Source organism: Sturnira hondurensis, unplaced genomic scaffold (assembly GCF_014824575.4).
Source record: "Sturnira hondurensis isolate 20B ecotype Veracruz unplaced genomic scaffold, ASM1482457v3 Scaffold0021354, whole genome shotgun sequence".
NCBI classification, from domain to species: domain Eukaryota; kingdom Metazoa; phylum Chordata; class Mammalia; order Chiroptera; family Phyllostomidae; genus Sturnira; species Sturnira hondurensis.
Genome location: NW_028093985.1, coordinates 25,029,744 through 25,047,361, shown reverse-complemented (window position 1 = coordinate 25,047,361; position 17,618 = coordinate 25,029,744). Strand labels below are relative to the sequence as shown.

At 38.0% G+C, this 17,618-nt stretch overlaps 1 protein-coding gene, 1 long non-coding RNA gene and 1 pseudogene across 3 annotated transcripts in view; 2 read left to right on the top strand and 1 right to left on the bottom strand.

Annotated features, from left to right (window-relative positions):
• Positions 1 to 2,850: 2,850 nt before the first annotated feature.
• Positions 2,851 to 10,896, bottom strand: LOC118977336 (uncharacterized). The gene is made up of 3 exons (XR_005064499.1): positions 10,885 to 10,896; positions 10,192 to 10,196; positions 2,851 to 2,920 (listed from the first exon to the last, which is right to left on the bottom strand). It is a non-coding gene; the product is annotated as an uncharacterized LOC118977336 (long non-coding RNA).
• Positions 9,797 to 17,618, top strand: part of GIN1 (gypsy retrotransposon integrase 1) — a 22,347-nt gene continuing 14,525 nt past the window's right edge. Inside the window, exons 1-3 of one of the 2 annotated variants that reach the window (XM_037032272.1) lie at positions 9,797 to 9,942; positions 11,749 to 11,942; positions 16,050 to 16,355. In XM_037032272.1, the coding sequence (XP_036888167.1) occupies positions 9,804 to 9,942; positions 11,749 to 11,942; positions 16,050 to 16,355 (639 nt within the window). In that variant the 5' untranslated portion in view covers positions 9,797 to 9,803. Of the gene's footprint in view, positions 9,943 to 11,748; positions 11,943 to 16,049; positions 16,356 to 17,618 lie in introns of those variants that run through there. The other variant, XM_037032273.1, reaches the window with a different exon arrangement.
• Positions 11,940 to 13,309, top strand: LOC118977335 (ribosome biogenesis protein NSA2 homolog; annotated as a pseudogene).

Genomic DNA, 17,618 nt, shown 5'->3' with positions numbered 1-17,618 from the left:
CCATACGCAATGAGATCTTTGAGCATTCTGACCACCAGTGTTTTGAACTCTGCATCAGATAGGTTGACTATTTCCACATTGCTTAGTTCTTTTTCTGGGGTTCTGTTCTGTTCTTTCATTTGGGTCATATTTCCTTGTCCCTTCAATTTGGCAGCCTCCATGTATTTGTTTCTGTGTATTAGGTAGAGCTGCCTTGACTCCCTGTCTTAGTGGCATTGTCTGTTGTAGAAGGGGCACCTGTAATTGTAGGGGCAGAGTCTTAGGTGATGGCCAGATCTGGCAACTCAGTTCACTACTTTGTGGTTTTTTATGGGGGCAGGGCTCAGAGAGGGGACAGTGTCACTGCCTGGCTCCTGAAGGTTTGTCCAGCACTTACCCCATTTTCAGTCACTTCTCCTACGTCCCATATGTGACTGATGCCCATCCAGCTGTTGCCCTGATGATGAATTCCATAGTGGTTTGGGATTGCTTACATTCTCAGTCTGTTCTGGCCCTTTAAATGGACTCTCTTGAAAATCCGGCAGTTTCTTCTGCCACCCCAACCCCCACGGGTTTCAGCCAGGAGTTATGGGGACCTGTCTTTCCTTTGCTGGGGCCCCAGACTGTGTGGTCTGATCTGGGGCTGGGATTGCTTGCTCCCAGGGTCTCTCTCCTAATTTTTATCCACCATACATGAGTGTGGGACCACCCATTCTGCCACTACCTCTCTGTGCCTCTCTGCCCCTTCATGCCTCTCTGCCTATCACCTTGATTCCATCTCTCTTTACCCATTTGGATGAACATAGCTTCCTTAAATCCTTGGTTGTCAGACTTCCATACAGCTCAATTTTTTTGACAGTTCTGGTTATTTGTTTTGAGATACAGTTGTAATTCTCTCTGTGGAGGTGAAGCATGTTAAGGTACACCTCCATCATGACTGGAAGTCCTAAAGCCATCTTCTTATTATCTATGCAAATGGATGTTTTCTAGGGACCAAATGATGAATATACTTTGAAAACAAACAAACAAAAAAACGCGTCTGTTTCTTTAAGTTATCCCTGTGTGTAAATACCAGATATTAGCAGCTAACTTTTAACTATCTACTTAAGTATCTACACTACTTTTATGAATTGATTTTTCTTTTTTTTTTTTTGCATTTTCTATTTGTCCTTGTCATCTGTATTTATTGCAGAACTAAAGCTTGTGAACCCTATTAGACTATAATATCATTGTAAAGTAGGCAGCTGTTGGATCTTTTGGGTTTTGTTGTTAGTAAAAACATTATCAACATTGCCAGAAAGCAATGAACTATTAATGAAAGGAAAGAGGTTTTAAAATATTTTTCCTTGTAAAGATTTTGAGGAAAATGGTTCTCTGATACTTTGAACAGCTTGATATAGATAATAATACTTAAATGTTTTAAGAATAATAATATGTTGATTTACCATTTGTAAAAGACTTTTCAAATTTACTATTTCACTGATCCACATAATTGTGGAAAAGGAGGGATAAGTATTATGTCCTTTTTCCAGATGTGGATACTAAGATTTAAGCAGCTCACACACTGGAAATTCTGACTTGTAAAAGCCTTACCTTCTCGGACACAATGTACTTGTTGTTCCACACATACGCAGGCAGTATTTTCCAAAAGGGAACTTTGGAGCATGTGTCCTGTTTTAATTCAGTGCTACCTCTTCCCTTAGGGGATGGAAGTAATTACTTATTTATTGGCATATAATTTAATGTCCATTGTGTCCCAAACACTGTACGAAACAGTATAAACATTAAGAATTAGTAAGGCTTTATTCTTTACTTATCATTTAAATTATTTATTACAAAATCACTTTATAACTTTTCTGTAAGAGGCCTGAACCGAATATTTTGAAAGTTGAGGATGACAAATAATTAATTCCTAATATAGCAGAGGGGAAAAAAACTAACCTGAAATTTGAAGCAACAAAGACCAAGGTTCAAATGCCAGTGCATGAACTCACTAACTGTGTTGCCTTGTGTAAACTGGATAATCTCTCTGAACCTCCATTTTCTTATCTATAAGGTGGTTGTAAAATAGAATGTTTGCAGTATTTTTTCATTGCTTATGTACTTTACTTATTTTTTTTTTAGTTTTTAAGCACTTGTTCTCCCTATAACTTTGGCTTTCCAGTTGTCATATAAATAAAGTAGTAGCACGTAGAACATAGTCTTTTGTGTATGGCTTCTTTCACTTAGCCTAATGATTTTGAGACTCATCCATATTCCTAGGCATATTTGTAGTTGTTTCTCATCAGTTGTGGATAGTATTTCATTGTGTGGATGTGCCACAATTTTTATATCCATTCACCAGTTGAACATTTGGATTGTTTTCAGGTTTTGGCTGTTTTGAATAAAGCTTCTAGAAACATTCACAAACAGATTTCTGTGTGGACATATACTTTCATTTCTCTTGGGTTAAAACTGATTTCCTGCATGTAAACAATTTGTATTACACCAGCAGTTCTTTGCATCCTTAGTAGTACTTAGGATTGTTAGATTTGTTTTGTTTTGTTGTTGTTTTTGCCATTTTGATGGTATGTTCTGGTATCTTGCTGTGCTTTTATTTGCATTTTTCATTGTCTAATGGTGTTGAGTATCTTTTCATGTGTTTATTTGCCACCCCTATCTTCTATGATGAAGTGTCTGTTTACAGTCTTTGTCCATTTTTTAAAGTGGGTTTTTTCTTATTATTAAGTTTTGAGAATTCTTTGTAAGTTCTGGACACAAGTTCTTTATTATGTATATGTGTTACTGGGGAGACCTGAATTAGGGGACTCCCCCTCCTCAGTTCTTTTCTGCTTGCAAGAGAAGGATTAAGGTGTAAGACAAAACCTATAGTGGAAATGAGATATAAGTTTATTTATGAAATATCTTGAGCACAAAGCTGCAAGTGGGCACCCAGCTAGTTCTGAGTATACTGACTATTGGGATTTTAGGAGTTTTATGCTTGTAGCCAGCTTCTAGGTTCCTCCTCTTCCTCCCCTTTCCAGACCTTGAGATAAATACACAGTTTCAAAGGCTTTCTTTCCCAGATAATGGAAACAATTAATACAGAACTTCAAGGGCTTCCCCTCTGCCTGTGCTATCATGGTTTTTCTCATGATTTTTGGAACACCTGGCAATCTTACAAGACCAAGCCTAGGACTGTTGAGTTAATTGGTGAGATATGTCTCCCTCCCCCTCCCTGCCTTATTTTACTATCTATCCTGCCTAACATATGTACTGTAAATGTTTTATCCCAACTGTAATTTTTCTTTTTATTTTCTTATCAGTACTGTTTCAATAGCAAAAATTTTAACTTTTTCTTTTATCAGTGGTCTTTTTGTTTGCTGTCTGGGAACCTAAGTTCACGAAGATTTTCTTTTTTATCCTACGGAAGTTCTATAGTTCAGGTTTTACCTTTAGGTCCATGAGCCATCGTGAATTAATTTTTACAGATGATGCAGAATAGGAGTTGAGGTTCATTGTTTTCTCATATCAATGTTTAGTTCCAGTGTCATTTCTTAGAAATATTATTTATTCTCTGTTGAATTACCTTGGCACTTTTTTCAAAAATCAATTTATCATTTCTGTGTGGCTCTATTTCTAGACATTGTATTCTGTTCGGCAGGCTAATAGCTATCATTTTGCCAATACTACATAGTCGTGATTACTACAGATATACCTTGGAGATGTTGCAGGTTCAGTTCCAGACCACCACAATAAAGTGAATATCGCAATACAGCAAGTCACACAATGTTTTTGTTTTCCCAGTACTTATAAAAGTTATATTTACACTATACTAAAGTATCCAGTAGTATTATGTCTAAAAAGGCATATAACTTAATTAAAAATACTTTTTTACTAAGAAATGCTAACCAAGATCTGATCCTTCAGTGAGTCATTATCTTTTTGTTGGTGGAGGGTCTTGCCTCAGTGCTGATGGCTGCTGACTAGTTTGGGTGCTGGTTGCTGAAGGTTGGCTGTGGCAGTTTCTTTCAAAAGACAGCAATAGTTTTCTGCACTGAATGATTCCTCCTTTCTTAGAGGAGTTCTCTGCAGCATACAGTGCTGTTTGATAGCATTTTACCCATGGTAGAACTTTCAGAACTGGAGTCAGTTTTCTCAAAATCTGCCACCACTTTATCCACTAGTTTACATAATACTCTAAACTCCTCAGTGTCATTGCAACAATCTTCGCAGCATCTTCACCAGGAGTAGATTCCATCTCAAGAAACCACTTTCTTTGCTCATCCATGAGAAGCAACTCCTCATTTGTTAAAGTTTTATCATGAGATTGCAGCAGTCCAGTCACATCTTTAGGCTGCACTGCTAATTCTCATTCTTTTGCTGTTCCCAGCATATATGCAGTTACTTCCCCCACTAAAGTCTTGAATCCCTGAATGACATCCCCGTGGGTTGGGATCAACTTCTAAACTCCTGTTGATGTTGATATTTTGACCTCTTCCCACGAATGACATGTGTTTCAAATGGCATTTAGAATGGTAAATCCTTTCAAGAAGGTTTTCACTTTACCCATATCCATCAGAAAATCACTATGGCAGCTATAGCCTTATGAAATATATTTCTTAAAAACAGTCATGCACAAAATGACTTTTTGGTTGATGACAGACACATACTGGTATATGACAGTGGTCCCATAGGATTATAATGGACCTAAAAAATTCCTGTTGCCAAATAACATTTTAGCGATCCTAACATCCTAATACGTGTTACTCAGATACTGCTGGTGTTCTGTGTATTTTCTGTATTGTACTTTTTATTGCTGTTTTAGAGTGTGCTTTTCTACTTATATAAAAAGTTTGCTGTTAGGCAAAACACAGTGTTACACCAGCAGCAGCCTCATACGTCTTGTGTTTACTTTATTTCTTGATTGTATTCTTTTCTCTTGTGCTTGATTTAATCTTGTGTTGTTTTGTACAGTAACATGCCATACAGGCTTGTGGCCTAGGAGCAAGAAGCTCTACCATATAGCCTAGGTATGTAGTAGGCTATAACATCCAATTTTGTATAAGTTTATGGCATTAGCACAGTGATGAACTTGCTTAAAGATGTTTTTTCTCAGAACTAGCTCCATTGTTAAGTGGTACGTGACTGTAGTAAGATTTGAACGTCAAATTTTCCTTGATTCATGACCTGTAGAATGGCGTTTGTGTTAGCAGGCATGAAAACAAAATTAATCTCACTGTATATCTTCATCAGAGATCTTCGGTGATCAGGTGTGTTGTCAGTGAGCAGTAATATTTTTAAAGGAATTTTTTTGGAGCAGTAGGTCTCAATAGTGGCTTTAAAACATTCAGTAAGCCCATCTTATAAACAGATGTGCTGTCATCCAGGCTTTTTAGCACAGTTGTTAAGGGCCTTGTGATTTTTGGAAAGGTAAATGCCACTGGCTTCATTAATATCTAACAAGAGAGCCAGCCTGTCTTTGAAGCTCTGATGCTGGACATTGACTCCTCTCTAGCTATGAAAGTCCCTAAATGACATCTTCAGCATCTCAACTATTTTATTTATTTATTTTAATTTTAAAAAATATTTTATTTATTTACTTTTAGAGAGGGGGGAAGGGAGGGAGAAAGAGAAGAAAAACATCAGTGTGTGGTTGCCGCTTGTGTGCCCCTTGCAGAGGACCTGGCCCTCAACCCAGGCATGTGCCCTGACTGGAAATCGAAATAACAACCCTTTGGTCAGCAGGCCAGCACTCAATCCATTGAACCACACCAGCCAGAGCCATCTCAACTATTTTAAAGTGTACATTTAGTGGGACTAAGCACATTTACATTGTGTGTAACTATCACCACTATCCATACATTGTTAGGACTCTTTTTTTTTTTTGGATAACAGAAACTCTGTACTCTTTAAACAGTGACTTCCCTGTTACTCCAAACCCCCACACACTGACAACCACCATTCTAATTTTTGCTTCTACAAATTTACTCTGGGTACCTCATATATGTGGAATCATACAATATTTGTGTTTTTGTGACTGGCTTATTTTACATTAGCATAATGTCATTAAGGTTTGTCCATGTTGCAGTATGTGTCAGAATTTCCTTCCTTTTTAAACTGAATAATTATTCCATTGTATACATATATTCCTGTTTTGTTGACAAATTCATCCACTGATGGAAATTTGGTTTGGGGCCACTTTTTGCCTATTGTGAACAAAGCTTCTTTGAACTTGGATGTCAAAACAATCTCTTAACCTTAATAGAATCTAAATTTCATAAAGGTCAAGAGGATATATGTCTTGTTCACTATTGTATCTCCAGTGTGTGTCTGACACATAGCAGGAACCCAGCAATATTTTTTTAGCTCAGTGACCGAATCTTGTATTTGACTCTAGCAACTGTTTTGTAATTCCTTGCCTTCATAACAAAACTTAAGCTTATTAAATCCAGTTCCTCAACGCCCATTTATTCCATTCCTCGTTGCAATCTGGTGTCTAGGTACCATCCCTGTTCCACTGTAACTATTGCCAAAACCACTAGACAGACTTTAGTTCTGGTATCACATAACCTCTCATCCGTTTTGTGTTGAAGAACTCTTTATTCCCTAGGTTTCTATGACCAGAACCTCTTCTGGCTGTTTTCCTATTTCTTTGGCTAATCTCATGCCTCCAAGGGATTTACAATATATTTGGGACAGAGACATTTAAACTAACTAGTTTAGTAAAGTATTGAAGATTATATAAAAGTGGTTCATGCACTATGGGTGTACTAAGGAAGGTGTACACAATTCTACCTAGAGGAAGTAGATGTGGTCAGGAAGGGTGCATAGATGGGTATACTCATTAATGTGCCTGCTTAGGGTGAGGATATGTCTACTGTTCTTACTGGGTGCACTTTCCGTGAAACCCTTCTTCCACTGCTTTAACTTCATCTACCATCCACATGCTTTGGTCGCCCATGAGCTGAATGTGTGTTCAGTACTGTTTTTTTCTCCCTCAACCAGAACTTCAGAAGTGATCCCAGACTTTGCATTTTATTCACTACACACATCCAGTCAGTCACAGTTCTTATAAAATTTATCTATTTCCACTGATACCACTTTGACTCAGAATTGTATCATTTCTTGCCTTATTATGTAGTAGTCCCTTAACTGACCTGTACTGATCTCCCTATTTTTCCACCCCAGTGTATCTTTCAGATTGGTGCAGAATGGCCTTTTGGAATAGAAAACGATAAATGCAGTTGGTAAAGGTCAGTCTCCTAGGGCACAGCAGCAGAGAGAGAAAGGGCAAAAAATGCTTCTGGATGGAGTGGGGGTGGTAGCAAACAGAAAACCAGCACAAGGTAGTTTCTTTCAACAGAAAATATGAAAAAAATTGTCTTTTTGAGGTAGTGATTTCTCATAATATTTAGGATCTGAAATAGAGAAGTTTTCCTTTGTTTCAGCCAGTGCAGCCAGGTGGTTCTTTATAACCTAGAGAAAGTATGCACAGGATCAAAAATCATTTCTGTTCAAAAAAGCAACTTACATATAGTTCAGAAGTGTGTAGGAGGTCTAGCATAGCTAAATCTGTTTTCTCATTTATTATTTGAACATTTCTAAAATACATCTCTCACAAATTATTTGAGGGTTTGTTTTTTGCATTTTGCAGTGACCATAAACATACTTAGAAGTAATGTAAAACTGCATTTCTGTCCTTAAAACCTATCATTTATTTAAATGTCTCAAAACCATCCAGTATAAATAACATTTTAACTAATGGTAACCTGAAACTTTAAGTAAAACTTTTTGAAGTGTACTTGTTCATTTCCTTTTTTCCAAGTATGTGGAAAATTTTCGGCATTTCTTACCATGTCTCTTACATGGAAAGAGACAAGATAATTTGTCATGATGTATCTCAAAAATAGCATTTGAATATTTTAGTTCCCATACATCATACCATTCTTTTCTGTACTCCAGTTATCTCTGTCATAGATGATATTCCAGGAGTGTTCAATTCATATGTAAGCTGAAGTATGGCAGAACCTGAACTGAAACAGTAACTGAATTAGCTTATCACTTAAATTGTGTCTTTATTTATTTATTTATTTAAATATAGTTTATTGATTATACCATTACAGTTGTTCTATTCCCCCCTTCATTCCCCTCCACCCACACACTCCCTCCCCCACCCTTCTCCCCCCTTAGTTTATAACCACGTGTCTCAAGTTCTTTAGATTCTATATTTCCCCCACTATTCTCGCCCTCCCCCTATCTATTTTCTACCTACCATCGATGCTATTTTCTGTGCCTTCTCCCCCCTTCTCCTCCTCCCACCCCCCTGTTTCTAACCCTCCATGTGTTCTTCATTTCTATGGTTCCACTCCTGATCTAGCTGTCCTCTTGGTTTGCTTTTGTTTTAGGTGTGGTTGTTAATAACTGTGTGTTTGCTGTCCTTTCACTGTTGATATTTTTCATCATCTCTTTCTTATATAAGTCCCTTTAGCATTTCATATAATAAGGGCTTGTTGATGATGAACTCCTTGAACTTGACCTTGTCTGAGAAGCACTTTATCTGTCCTTCCATTCTAAATGAAAGTTTTGCTGGATAAAGCAATCTTGGCTGTAGGTCTTTGGATTTCATGACTTGGAATACTTCTTTCCAGCCCCTTCTTGCCTGTAAGGTCTCTTTTGAGAAATCCGCTGACAGTCTGATGGGTACTCCTTTGTAGGTGACTGTCCCCTTATCCCTTGCTGCTTCTAGGATTCTCTCCTTCATTTTGGTCTTGGCTAATGTAATTATGATGTGCCTTGGTGTGTTCCTTCTTGGGTCCAACTTCTTTGGCACTCTCTGAGCTTCCTGGATTTCCTGGAAGTCTATTTCCTTTGCCAGACTGGGGAAGTTCTCCTTTATTATTTGTTCAAATACATTTTCCACTTGTGGCTGTTTCTTTTCCCCTTCTGGTACCCCTATAATCCGGATGTTGGAATGTTTAAAGATGTCCTGGAGGTTCCTAAGCCTCTCCTCATTGTTTTGAATTCTTGTTTCTTTACTATTTTCTGGTTGGATGTTTCGTTCTTCCTTCTGGTCCACTCCCTTGATTTGAGTCCCATTTTCCTTTCAATCGCTATTGGTTTCCTGGACCTCTCCCTTCATTTCAATTAGTTTAGCCTTCATATGTTCCTCTAATTTGTGACTAAGTTCCTCTAATTTGTGACTGTACTCTACCAATTCTGTGAACATCCTGATAAATAGTGTTTTAAATTGGGCTTCTGAGAGGCTGGCAATCTGTTGGTCACCTAGAGTTACTGGCTCTGGGACTTTGAGTTCTTGCACCATCTTTTGGGCTGTTCGTGCCTGTTAAGTAGCCCTAGGTTTTCACCAGCGCAGGGCAACTCAGTCGCTGGGTTGTGACGTTGTATGTGGGGACGGGGTCAAAGAGGGACAATGGTTTCCCTCCAGCGCCCGCCTCCGCGACCCCCACTAGCACCGCAGCCACCACCGTCACCAGGGCCACTCGCCCCGCTCCACTGCACGCCAGTGTGCCACCGCTGTCAGCCCTCCACCCCTGGGTTCGCCCCCCCGGGGCCTGCATGGTCCGTCTCACTGCGCGCGAATGTGCGACCTTGGTCAGACTGCCCCGCACCCCGACTAGGTCCGGGCTGCCTGCGCTCCTAGGTCTGTCCTTCCCGACCCTGCTCCGCTGCTGGCTCTGCCTCTCTTACCGTCCCCGTTGAAGGGTTTGTAGCTGTCGGACTTCCGTATAATTCGGTTTTCTGATCTCTGGGTGTGTCTTAGTTCTCCAAAACTTTTGTTGTATCCAAATTGTGTCTTTAAATATCTTTTATCTAGTTTCGCAATGGTCCGTAGTGGGAAAAATGGTGACCTTCACCTTAAACAGATTGCATATTACAAACGAACTGGAGAGTACCACCCAACCACACTGCCGAGTGAGAGAAGTGGAATAAGAAGAGCAGCAAAAAAATTTGTCTTCAAAGGTAAAATTACGGCCCCAAGTCTTGAATATTGACTTAATATAGATTCTTATCCATTGGCGTTCTCTGGAATCCTCAGGATTTCTGTAGTAATTGGTTGTTGCTAAACAATGACCAGGTGAATTGATGATGCCATTCAGCCTAAATCAAAAAAAAATTACACTAAAGTTAACTGAAGGCTCTTAATTAAGCATGAAGGGGCATTTAAAATTATAGTCAGGAAAGGATATCGTGAAAAAACAAAACACTTACCTAAACTAACCTGTCCTACTTTTTCCCTCAAGTAATTCCTGTTCTCATGGTACATTTTAAGCACTCATGTCATTATCAGTGAAGAATTTACAGGACGCTTAATGTGAAAATGTTGACAAAGTCAACTTGTTTGTTTACTATACTTATTTCTGTGATTCTCCCCTCCCACTGCCATTAAATAATCTCAGGTTACATTTAGTTTTGGACCCTCCAGTTCTTCTGAATGGATTAAATTCTAGTAAGGCAGTAGAATATATATCTTGAAAGATTATGAAAGATTATGATAATTTTTACCTCTTTTTCCTGTTCCAAAGGGGAAGGAAGGTTTGGAATAAGATGTGTAGTCACCAGATAACTAGATGAATGTTGGTGCTATTGGTCAGATTTTTACATATAGGTACAGAATCAGGCTTTCTTCAAAGCATGTCAAAAATGCCGAGATAATAAATAAATACCTGCTCATTCCTCCGCATGTACATGCACCCCTTCTAATGACTCCTTTAAGCTTAAGATCAGGGATACCTCTTAGACTAAAGTGAGGGTTTATTGATTGATTTATGTAATCATTTATGTAAAAAAATGTTTACCAAGTTCCTACTGTGTGCAGACCACATTTTAGGCCTTGGGGATACATCAGTGAGTAAGATAAGATTGCTGCCCTCAATTTGCTTACCTTCAAATTTAAATAATGACTGCCCCATACAGCTCGTGCTTGATTAAGTGTCTTAGTAGCTTAATGGTGTATTCTGGCATTCAAACAGTTATTTTATTCACCTCTACTGGAGAGGTGACAGTTCTTTCCCTGCCCTGGTTGCTCCCTATAGACTCTTCTCCAAGGAAAACTGAGAACTTTCTTGATGATTAAGGTTCTCTCACTTTCTGGCTTTACCAACCCTGTCTCCTACTCAGATCCAGAAAGACTTAAGAGAGGTGGTTGCTTACAAAAATGAAGTTCTGATGAAATATGTTTCAGAAAGTTCTGTTCCTGAAGTGGCTTACCTGTACATAATTCATCTGCTAATTCTAGTTTGAGTAACCTATAGAGAAAGATAATCTTATACTCCCATAGTTATCATGTGCTTTGGTGAGCAAGGTAGCTCTACTTGTGTATACAAAATTATTACAGCTAGTACTTCTCTTACATATCTAGTGAGTGTCATAGCTGAGGATCTTTCAGATTGTATGGTAGCATCATTACAAATGAATATTCTGTCTTAGAGAGAAAGGTTTTTAATTTTAAAAAAACTTCATGGTTTAAAACAGGGGTATCAGACTGATTTTTATTGGGGGCCACATCAGCCTCATGGTTGCCTTCAGAGGGCCAAATGTAATTTTAGGACTGTGTAAATGGAACTACTTCTTAACTAGTTGCAAAGAGCTCAGCATTGCTGCCCGGTAGAAACAAGGTGCCAGGCCAAATAAAACAAGGGGGAGGGCTGGATTCGGCCCACAGGCCTTTGTGTTTGCCACCTGTGGTTTAAAAGATAAGTCTATGATTATCTTAAAACTGTATCTCTAAAAATTTCATTTATACCTTTTTGGTTTCATTTGTTCCAGAAAAAAAGTTGTTTTATGTTGGAAAAGACAGAAAACAAAACCGTTTGGTAATTGTTTCAGAAGAAGAAAAAAGGAAAGTCCTGAGAGAATGCCATGAAAACGACGCCGGGGCCCATCATGGCATATCCAGAACCCTTACTCTAGTGGAATCCAGTTACTATTGGACCTCTGTGACCAATGACGTCAAACAGTGGGTATGGCTACTATTTAGAATATCTCGAATACTGTCTTTGTAGGAGACACCACAAATTTATTATTGTTCCAGATTTACTCTTGATGGTAGTTCTCATTTTGGGTTTTTTTTGTGTATGTACGAATAGTTTTTGTGCAAAAACATTTAAAGGCAGTTTTAATTGCCTTCAAAATTCTTCTTTAGAAAAGTGTCCCTTTCCTGTGGCTTGTTGCATGGAATTGGCTCATGGGTAGCTGAGACCTGAAAGTTGAGTGCTTCTTCACGTGTGGGGGACTACATCTGAGGGTCTGCACCTCACAGCTGGCTGAAACCATGCCACAAAAGGAGTATATTGAGTTACACCTTAAGTGCTATGGATATCGTTTGGATTAACCTGAGATAAAGAGTAAGAAGTAAAGGTCAACTGGCTCATGATATTCAAAGAGTGCAAAAACACTATTTGGCCTGAAGGCTCTACCGTAAACAATGCCATGCTAAGAATATTCGAATTAAAAAGACTACCAATATGCATGAAAAAAGAGACACCAAACAAAAGAATGATGAAAAGACTCCACTAGAGGCAGTAACCTGCTTATCTACTGGAGAGAGAGGCACAGTCTCGAGCTAAAGTACTTTCCAGTACGATTAAACAAAAACAAAAAGAGAAAGCAAGAAAATGGGAAGTTCCACTGCCCAAAGTCTGTGCCCAGGGAGAAACAAGAGGTATTAAAGGTTATTCACACAGGAAAGAGAAAGAAAAAAGCATGGAAGAGGATGGTTACTGAAGTCTGCTTCGTTGGAGATGGCTTTACTCAAAACCCCCTAAATGTGAAAGATTCATTAGACCCATGGGCTTATGTTACAAGAAGGCCCATGTAACACATCCTGAAATGAAAGGCACCTTATGCCTACTATTACTTCCTGTAAAGCAGGGTCCCCAACCTCCCTCCTCCCCTGGCTGGCATTAAGGCCTGAACTCTGCCTCCTGTCTCCCTGCCACCCCCAAACCTGATCTGTGGAAAATTTGTCTTCTGAAAACTAGTCACTGCTGCCAAAAACGTTGGGAACTGCTGGTGTAAAGATCTAATTTGGGTGTTATTACCAAAGGCACTGTTAATCGAGGTGAACATGAACAAGTTTGGCCTGTGACATAAGGAGGCAAGGTCATTTGGGGAAAATATGTCCAAGCACCAACAATCCTGAAAATGATGAATGCATAAATGCAGTCTTACTGGTTTGACAGCAGTTTAATACAAGTAACTCCCTGTGATTATTGACACCATGCAGGAAAAACCCTTCACTATGGTGTTTCTGAGTACTATCACACAGCTGACATGTCTGCTGTCATCTAGAGAATCGCTTATTCTAAAGATTATTACAGTGGTCCAGTTTTTTTTTTTTTTTTTAGATTTTATTTATTTATTTATTTATCTCTAGAGGGGAAGGAGAGAGGGAGAGAAACATCAATGTATGGTTGCCTTTTGTGCGTCCCTGCTGGGAGTTGGCCTGCAGGGAACCCGCCTGCAACCCAGGCATGTGCCCTGACTGGGAATCGAACCTCGATCCTCTGGTTCGCAGGCCCGCGCTCAATCCACTGAGCTACACAAGCCAGGGCTGGTCCAGTTTTTTAAAAAAATTTAAATCACTAAAGTATAATTTGAACTAGAACAAATATATTATTTAAACAGTATATTTAGATAATATTTTTAGAACCAAATTGTCATCATTAAACTGTTTTGTATAGGCGGAATATAAATGGGGTGGATATTCCTTTAACTAAATCATTACCTTTTCGATGGTAGTCATCCATTCTTGATGTGAATTCTTGAGAGGTGAATATGTTCATAATAAGTCAGGCCCTATGTGTGTTCCCATCTTTGTGCCTATTTCATCTTGCCATAGGAAATGTCAAATATGGCAGCAACCCAAAGCCAACAAAATGTATAATCACCTTGTGAAAATAATGAAATTAGTCTGGGTTTTGTAACTTTATAATGTACTAGGACCTTCGACATTTTTTTCTTTCAAAAAATTTTTTTTAAATTCTCACTTGAGGAGATGCTTAGAGGCGAAGGGAGGTAGAAAGAGGGAGAGAAACACTAGTGTTAGAGAAACTGTGATTGGTTGTTTCTCATCCACACCTGGACGTGGGATTGAACTTACAACCCAGGCATGTGCTTTGACTAGGAATCAAACTTGTGACTTTTCAGTTTATGGGGTGACACTTGAACTAAATGAGCCACATTGGCCAGGGCCAGCCTTCAGGTTCTTATAATCGAAAATTTACCGACAAATTCTGAGATTCTTGCTGGTATATCAATTGATTTCTACTTTTTCTAGTATACTCAACTTGAGTATACTAGAAAATGGTAGGAATTCCTTACTATGTATGTGAGATCCCTTTAATAATTGTAATAGTGCATCAAAAAGGCTGTCACTTAAGGCATAAAGAATTGAACCCACATTTAAAGAGTATCATTTATGAGTAATCAGTTTATGAATCTATGCAGGTATTCCAAAGACCTCAACATTTGTACTTGCCTGAAGAACCTGTCACAATTCCTTTACAAACATTTTATTACATCTTTATCAAATTTTAATAATTTGAGAATGGATATGATTTTTGAAAATAACTAGAGGTTATTTGTATGTAAATTAGAAATAAAAACTTTGATCAAAAGTAACTATAATGCAATAAGGATGTTTTTAAATTTTGTTCAGGAGTTAGTTTGAAAGTAGTTTGCAAAGCGGAATTTAAGAACTGTGTTACCCAATGACACCATCCCAAAGTTGATCAGTCGATCTCTTTTCATCTCACTTACATGAAAGCTCCATGGACGCATGGGCTTTGTTTTTGTCCCTTCTCTTTTCTCCAGACCTAAAGAAATTTCTGTCATCTGTAATTGTTGTTGGAATAAAATTATGTGTTAATAAACATTTGTTGAAGTACATAAGTGAATGAATGAATTTACTGGAGTTATAATTTACAAAATCTTTTGCCCATAGAAATTATTATATATTTATATACTGATTTAAAATTATTCCAAACTTGCCTTGACCAGGGATGCTCAGTCAGTTGGGCACTGTCCCACAGAGTAAAAGGAAACTGGTTCAATTCCTGGTAGGGGCACGTACCTGGGTTGCGGATTCTGTCCTTGGTTAGTGATGTGCATGAGGCAACCAATAGGTATTTCTCTTGCCCATCAGTATTTCTCTTGCTCCCTCCTTTCCAGTCTCTCTAAATTAATAATAAAATAAAATTATAGCAAACTTGTTTTAAGATCTATTCATTTCAACCTGACTAGTGTAGCTCAGTGGATTGAGCGCGGGCTGCGAACCAGACGATCGCGGTTCGATTCCCAGTCAGTGCACATGCCTGGGTTTCAGGCCAGTTCCCTGCAGGGGCCAGTTCCCAGCAAGGGATGCACCAAAAGCAACCATACATTGATGTTTCTCTTCCTCTCTCCTCCCCTTCCCCTCTAAAGATAAATAAATAAATATTTTTTAAAAAAAAGATCTATTCATTTCATAAATGTTTATTGAATATAAACCAAAATTATATTCCATATGAATAAGACTCCTTAAGATGATCATTTAATAGTAGTGGCAATGAATATTTGCTTATTATCCTGAATAGAACTTTTATTCTATTCTAGAATAGTCCAAAAGTGTGTTGTCTTCAAAATACAAAAAGTACCTATTTTTTGTATTAAAAAATACNAGGTATTTCTCTTGCCCATCAGTATTTCTCTTGCTCCCTCCTTTCCATTCTCTCTAAATTAATAATAAAATAAAATTATAGCAAACTTGTTTTAAGATCTATTCATTTCATAAATGTTTATTGAATATAAACCAGAATTATATTCCATATGAATAAGACTCCTTAAGATGATCATTTAATAGTAGTGGCAATGAATATTTGCTTATTATCCTGAATAGAACTTTTATTCTATTCTAGAATAGTCCAAAAGTGTGTTGTCTTCAAAATACAAAAAGTACCTATTTTTTGTATTAAAAAATACTTATAGTACCTATTAAGTATTAAAGTTCAGATTTATAATACTGCTTTTATTATGTTGAATATATTAACATTTGCTTGTCTTTTCTTTATTGTGTGCCTCTTTTATAGGTATATGCTTGTCATCATTGTCAAGTGGCAAAAAATACAGTTATTCTAGCTCCTAAACATCATTTTCTCAAGGTGGAAAATCCCTGGAGTATAGTTACTGTTGATCTAATGGGCCCATTTCATACAAGCAACAGAAGTCATGTATATGCTATAATTATGACAGATTTGTTCACAAAATGGGTTGTGATTTTGCCTCTGTGTGATGTTTCAGCATCAGAAATTTCTAAAGCTATCATCAATATATTTTGCTTGTATGGACCTCCTCAGAAAATAATAATGGACCAAAGAGATGAGTTCATTCATCAGGTACGTAGACAAACGACTTAGGTCTAGGAACATATTTTGTTCATCTTTTACTACTCACACACCTGTAAATCACAGGTGGCAAACACTAGCCCCAAGAGCCAAATCCGCCCGCCACCTTGTTTTATCTGGCCCAGCACCTTGTTTCTACCTGGCAGCAGCACTGAGCTCCCTGCCCCTAGTTAAGGAGTAGTTACATTTATACAGTCTTAAAGTTACATTCGGCCCTGTGAAGGCAACCGCAAGGCTGATGTGGCCCCCGGTAAAAATTAGTTTGACACCCCTGCTGTAAATTATAGAATGCTTAGTTTAGATAAGTTGCTGCAGATGTCGAGTTTTAATATTCTATAGTACAGAGGTAGTTGGGCTGGAAATTAAGAGACCAGGATTTTAGTACTTGTGCCACTTTTCTTGAGGAAACCTGTCTTCAGGTTTCCTCAAGGTAAAATGAGGTGTTTGGACTGAATAATCTTTCTTTGCTTCTAGTGTAAAAATTCTGATTGATATATAGAGGGAGAATTGACTAAAGGAGAAAATGCATTATGTTCATGAATGAGAACATTCAATATACCAAAACATACCAATTTTTCACAAAATACTTTATGTAATTAATGAGTTTCTAATCAGTATTAAAAGGAGAGAACTTTTCCCCTGACCCTGGCCTTTTTCTAGATTAAAGTTAACTTGAAAGAATAAGCAGGCAAGAATCTACATGAAAAAAATTTAAAGGAATATAATTATTACACTGAAGGCATAATTACAAATTTGTATAATTGACAAGAAGTGATATAAGAAAAAAGTTAGAGAAAGCCACACTGTCCTAATTCACATAATGTGATTTTATACACCCACACACAAAATGCAACTGACTTTTTTAATCTTCAGATGGTGGTAACTTCTTGAGCTTAGGGACAATGTCATACATTTCAGTAGAAAACATCACCAAATTTGACTACAAAAAATTAGGAATTTATGCGTAATAAATAAGCAAAACATAAGGCCAAGAAATAGGCCAACAAAAAATAAAGGAAATCCATGCAGGAAAGGGCTAATGTCTTTATTATTAAAAAAAATAAATTTACCCTGGCTGGTGTAGCTCAGTGGATTGAGCACGGGCCTGCGAACTAAGGGATCATGGTTCGATTCCCAGTCAGAGCACATGCCTGGGTTGCAGGCCAGTTCCCAGTGGGGGATACACGAGAGGCAACCATACATTGATATTTCTCTCCCTCTCTCCTTTTCTTCCCCTCCCCTCTAAGATAAATG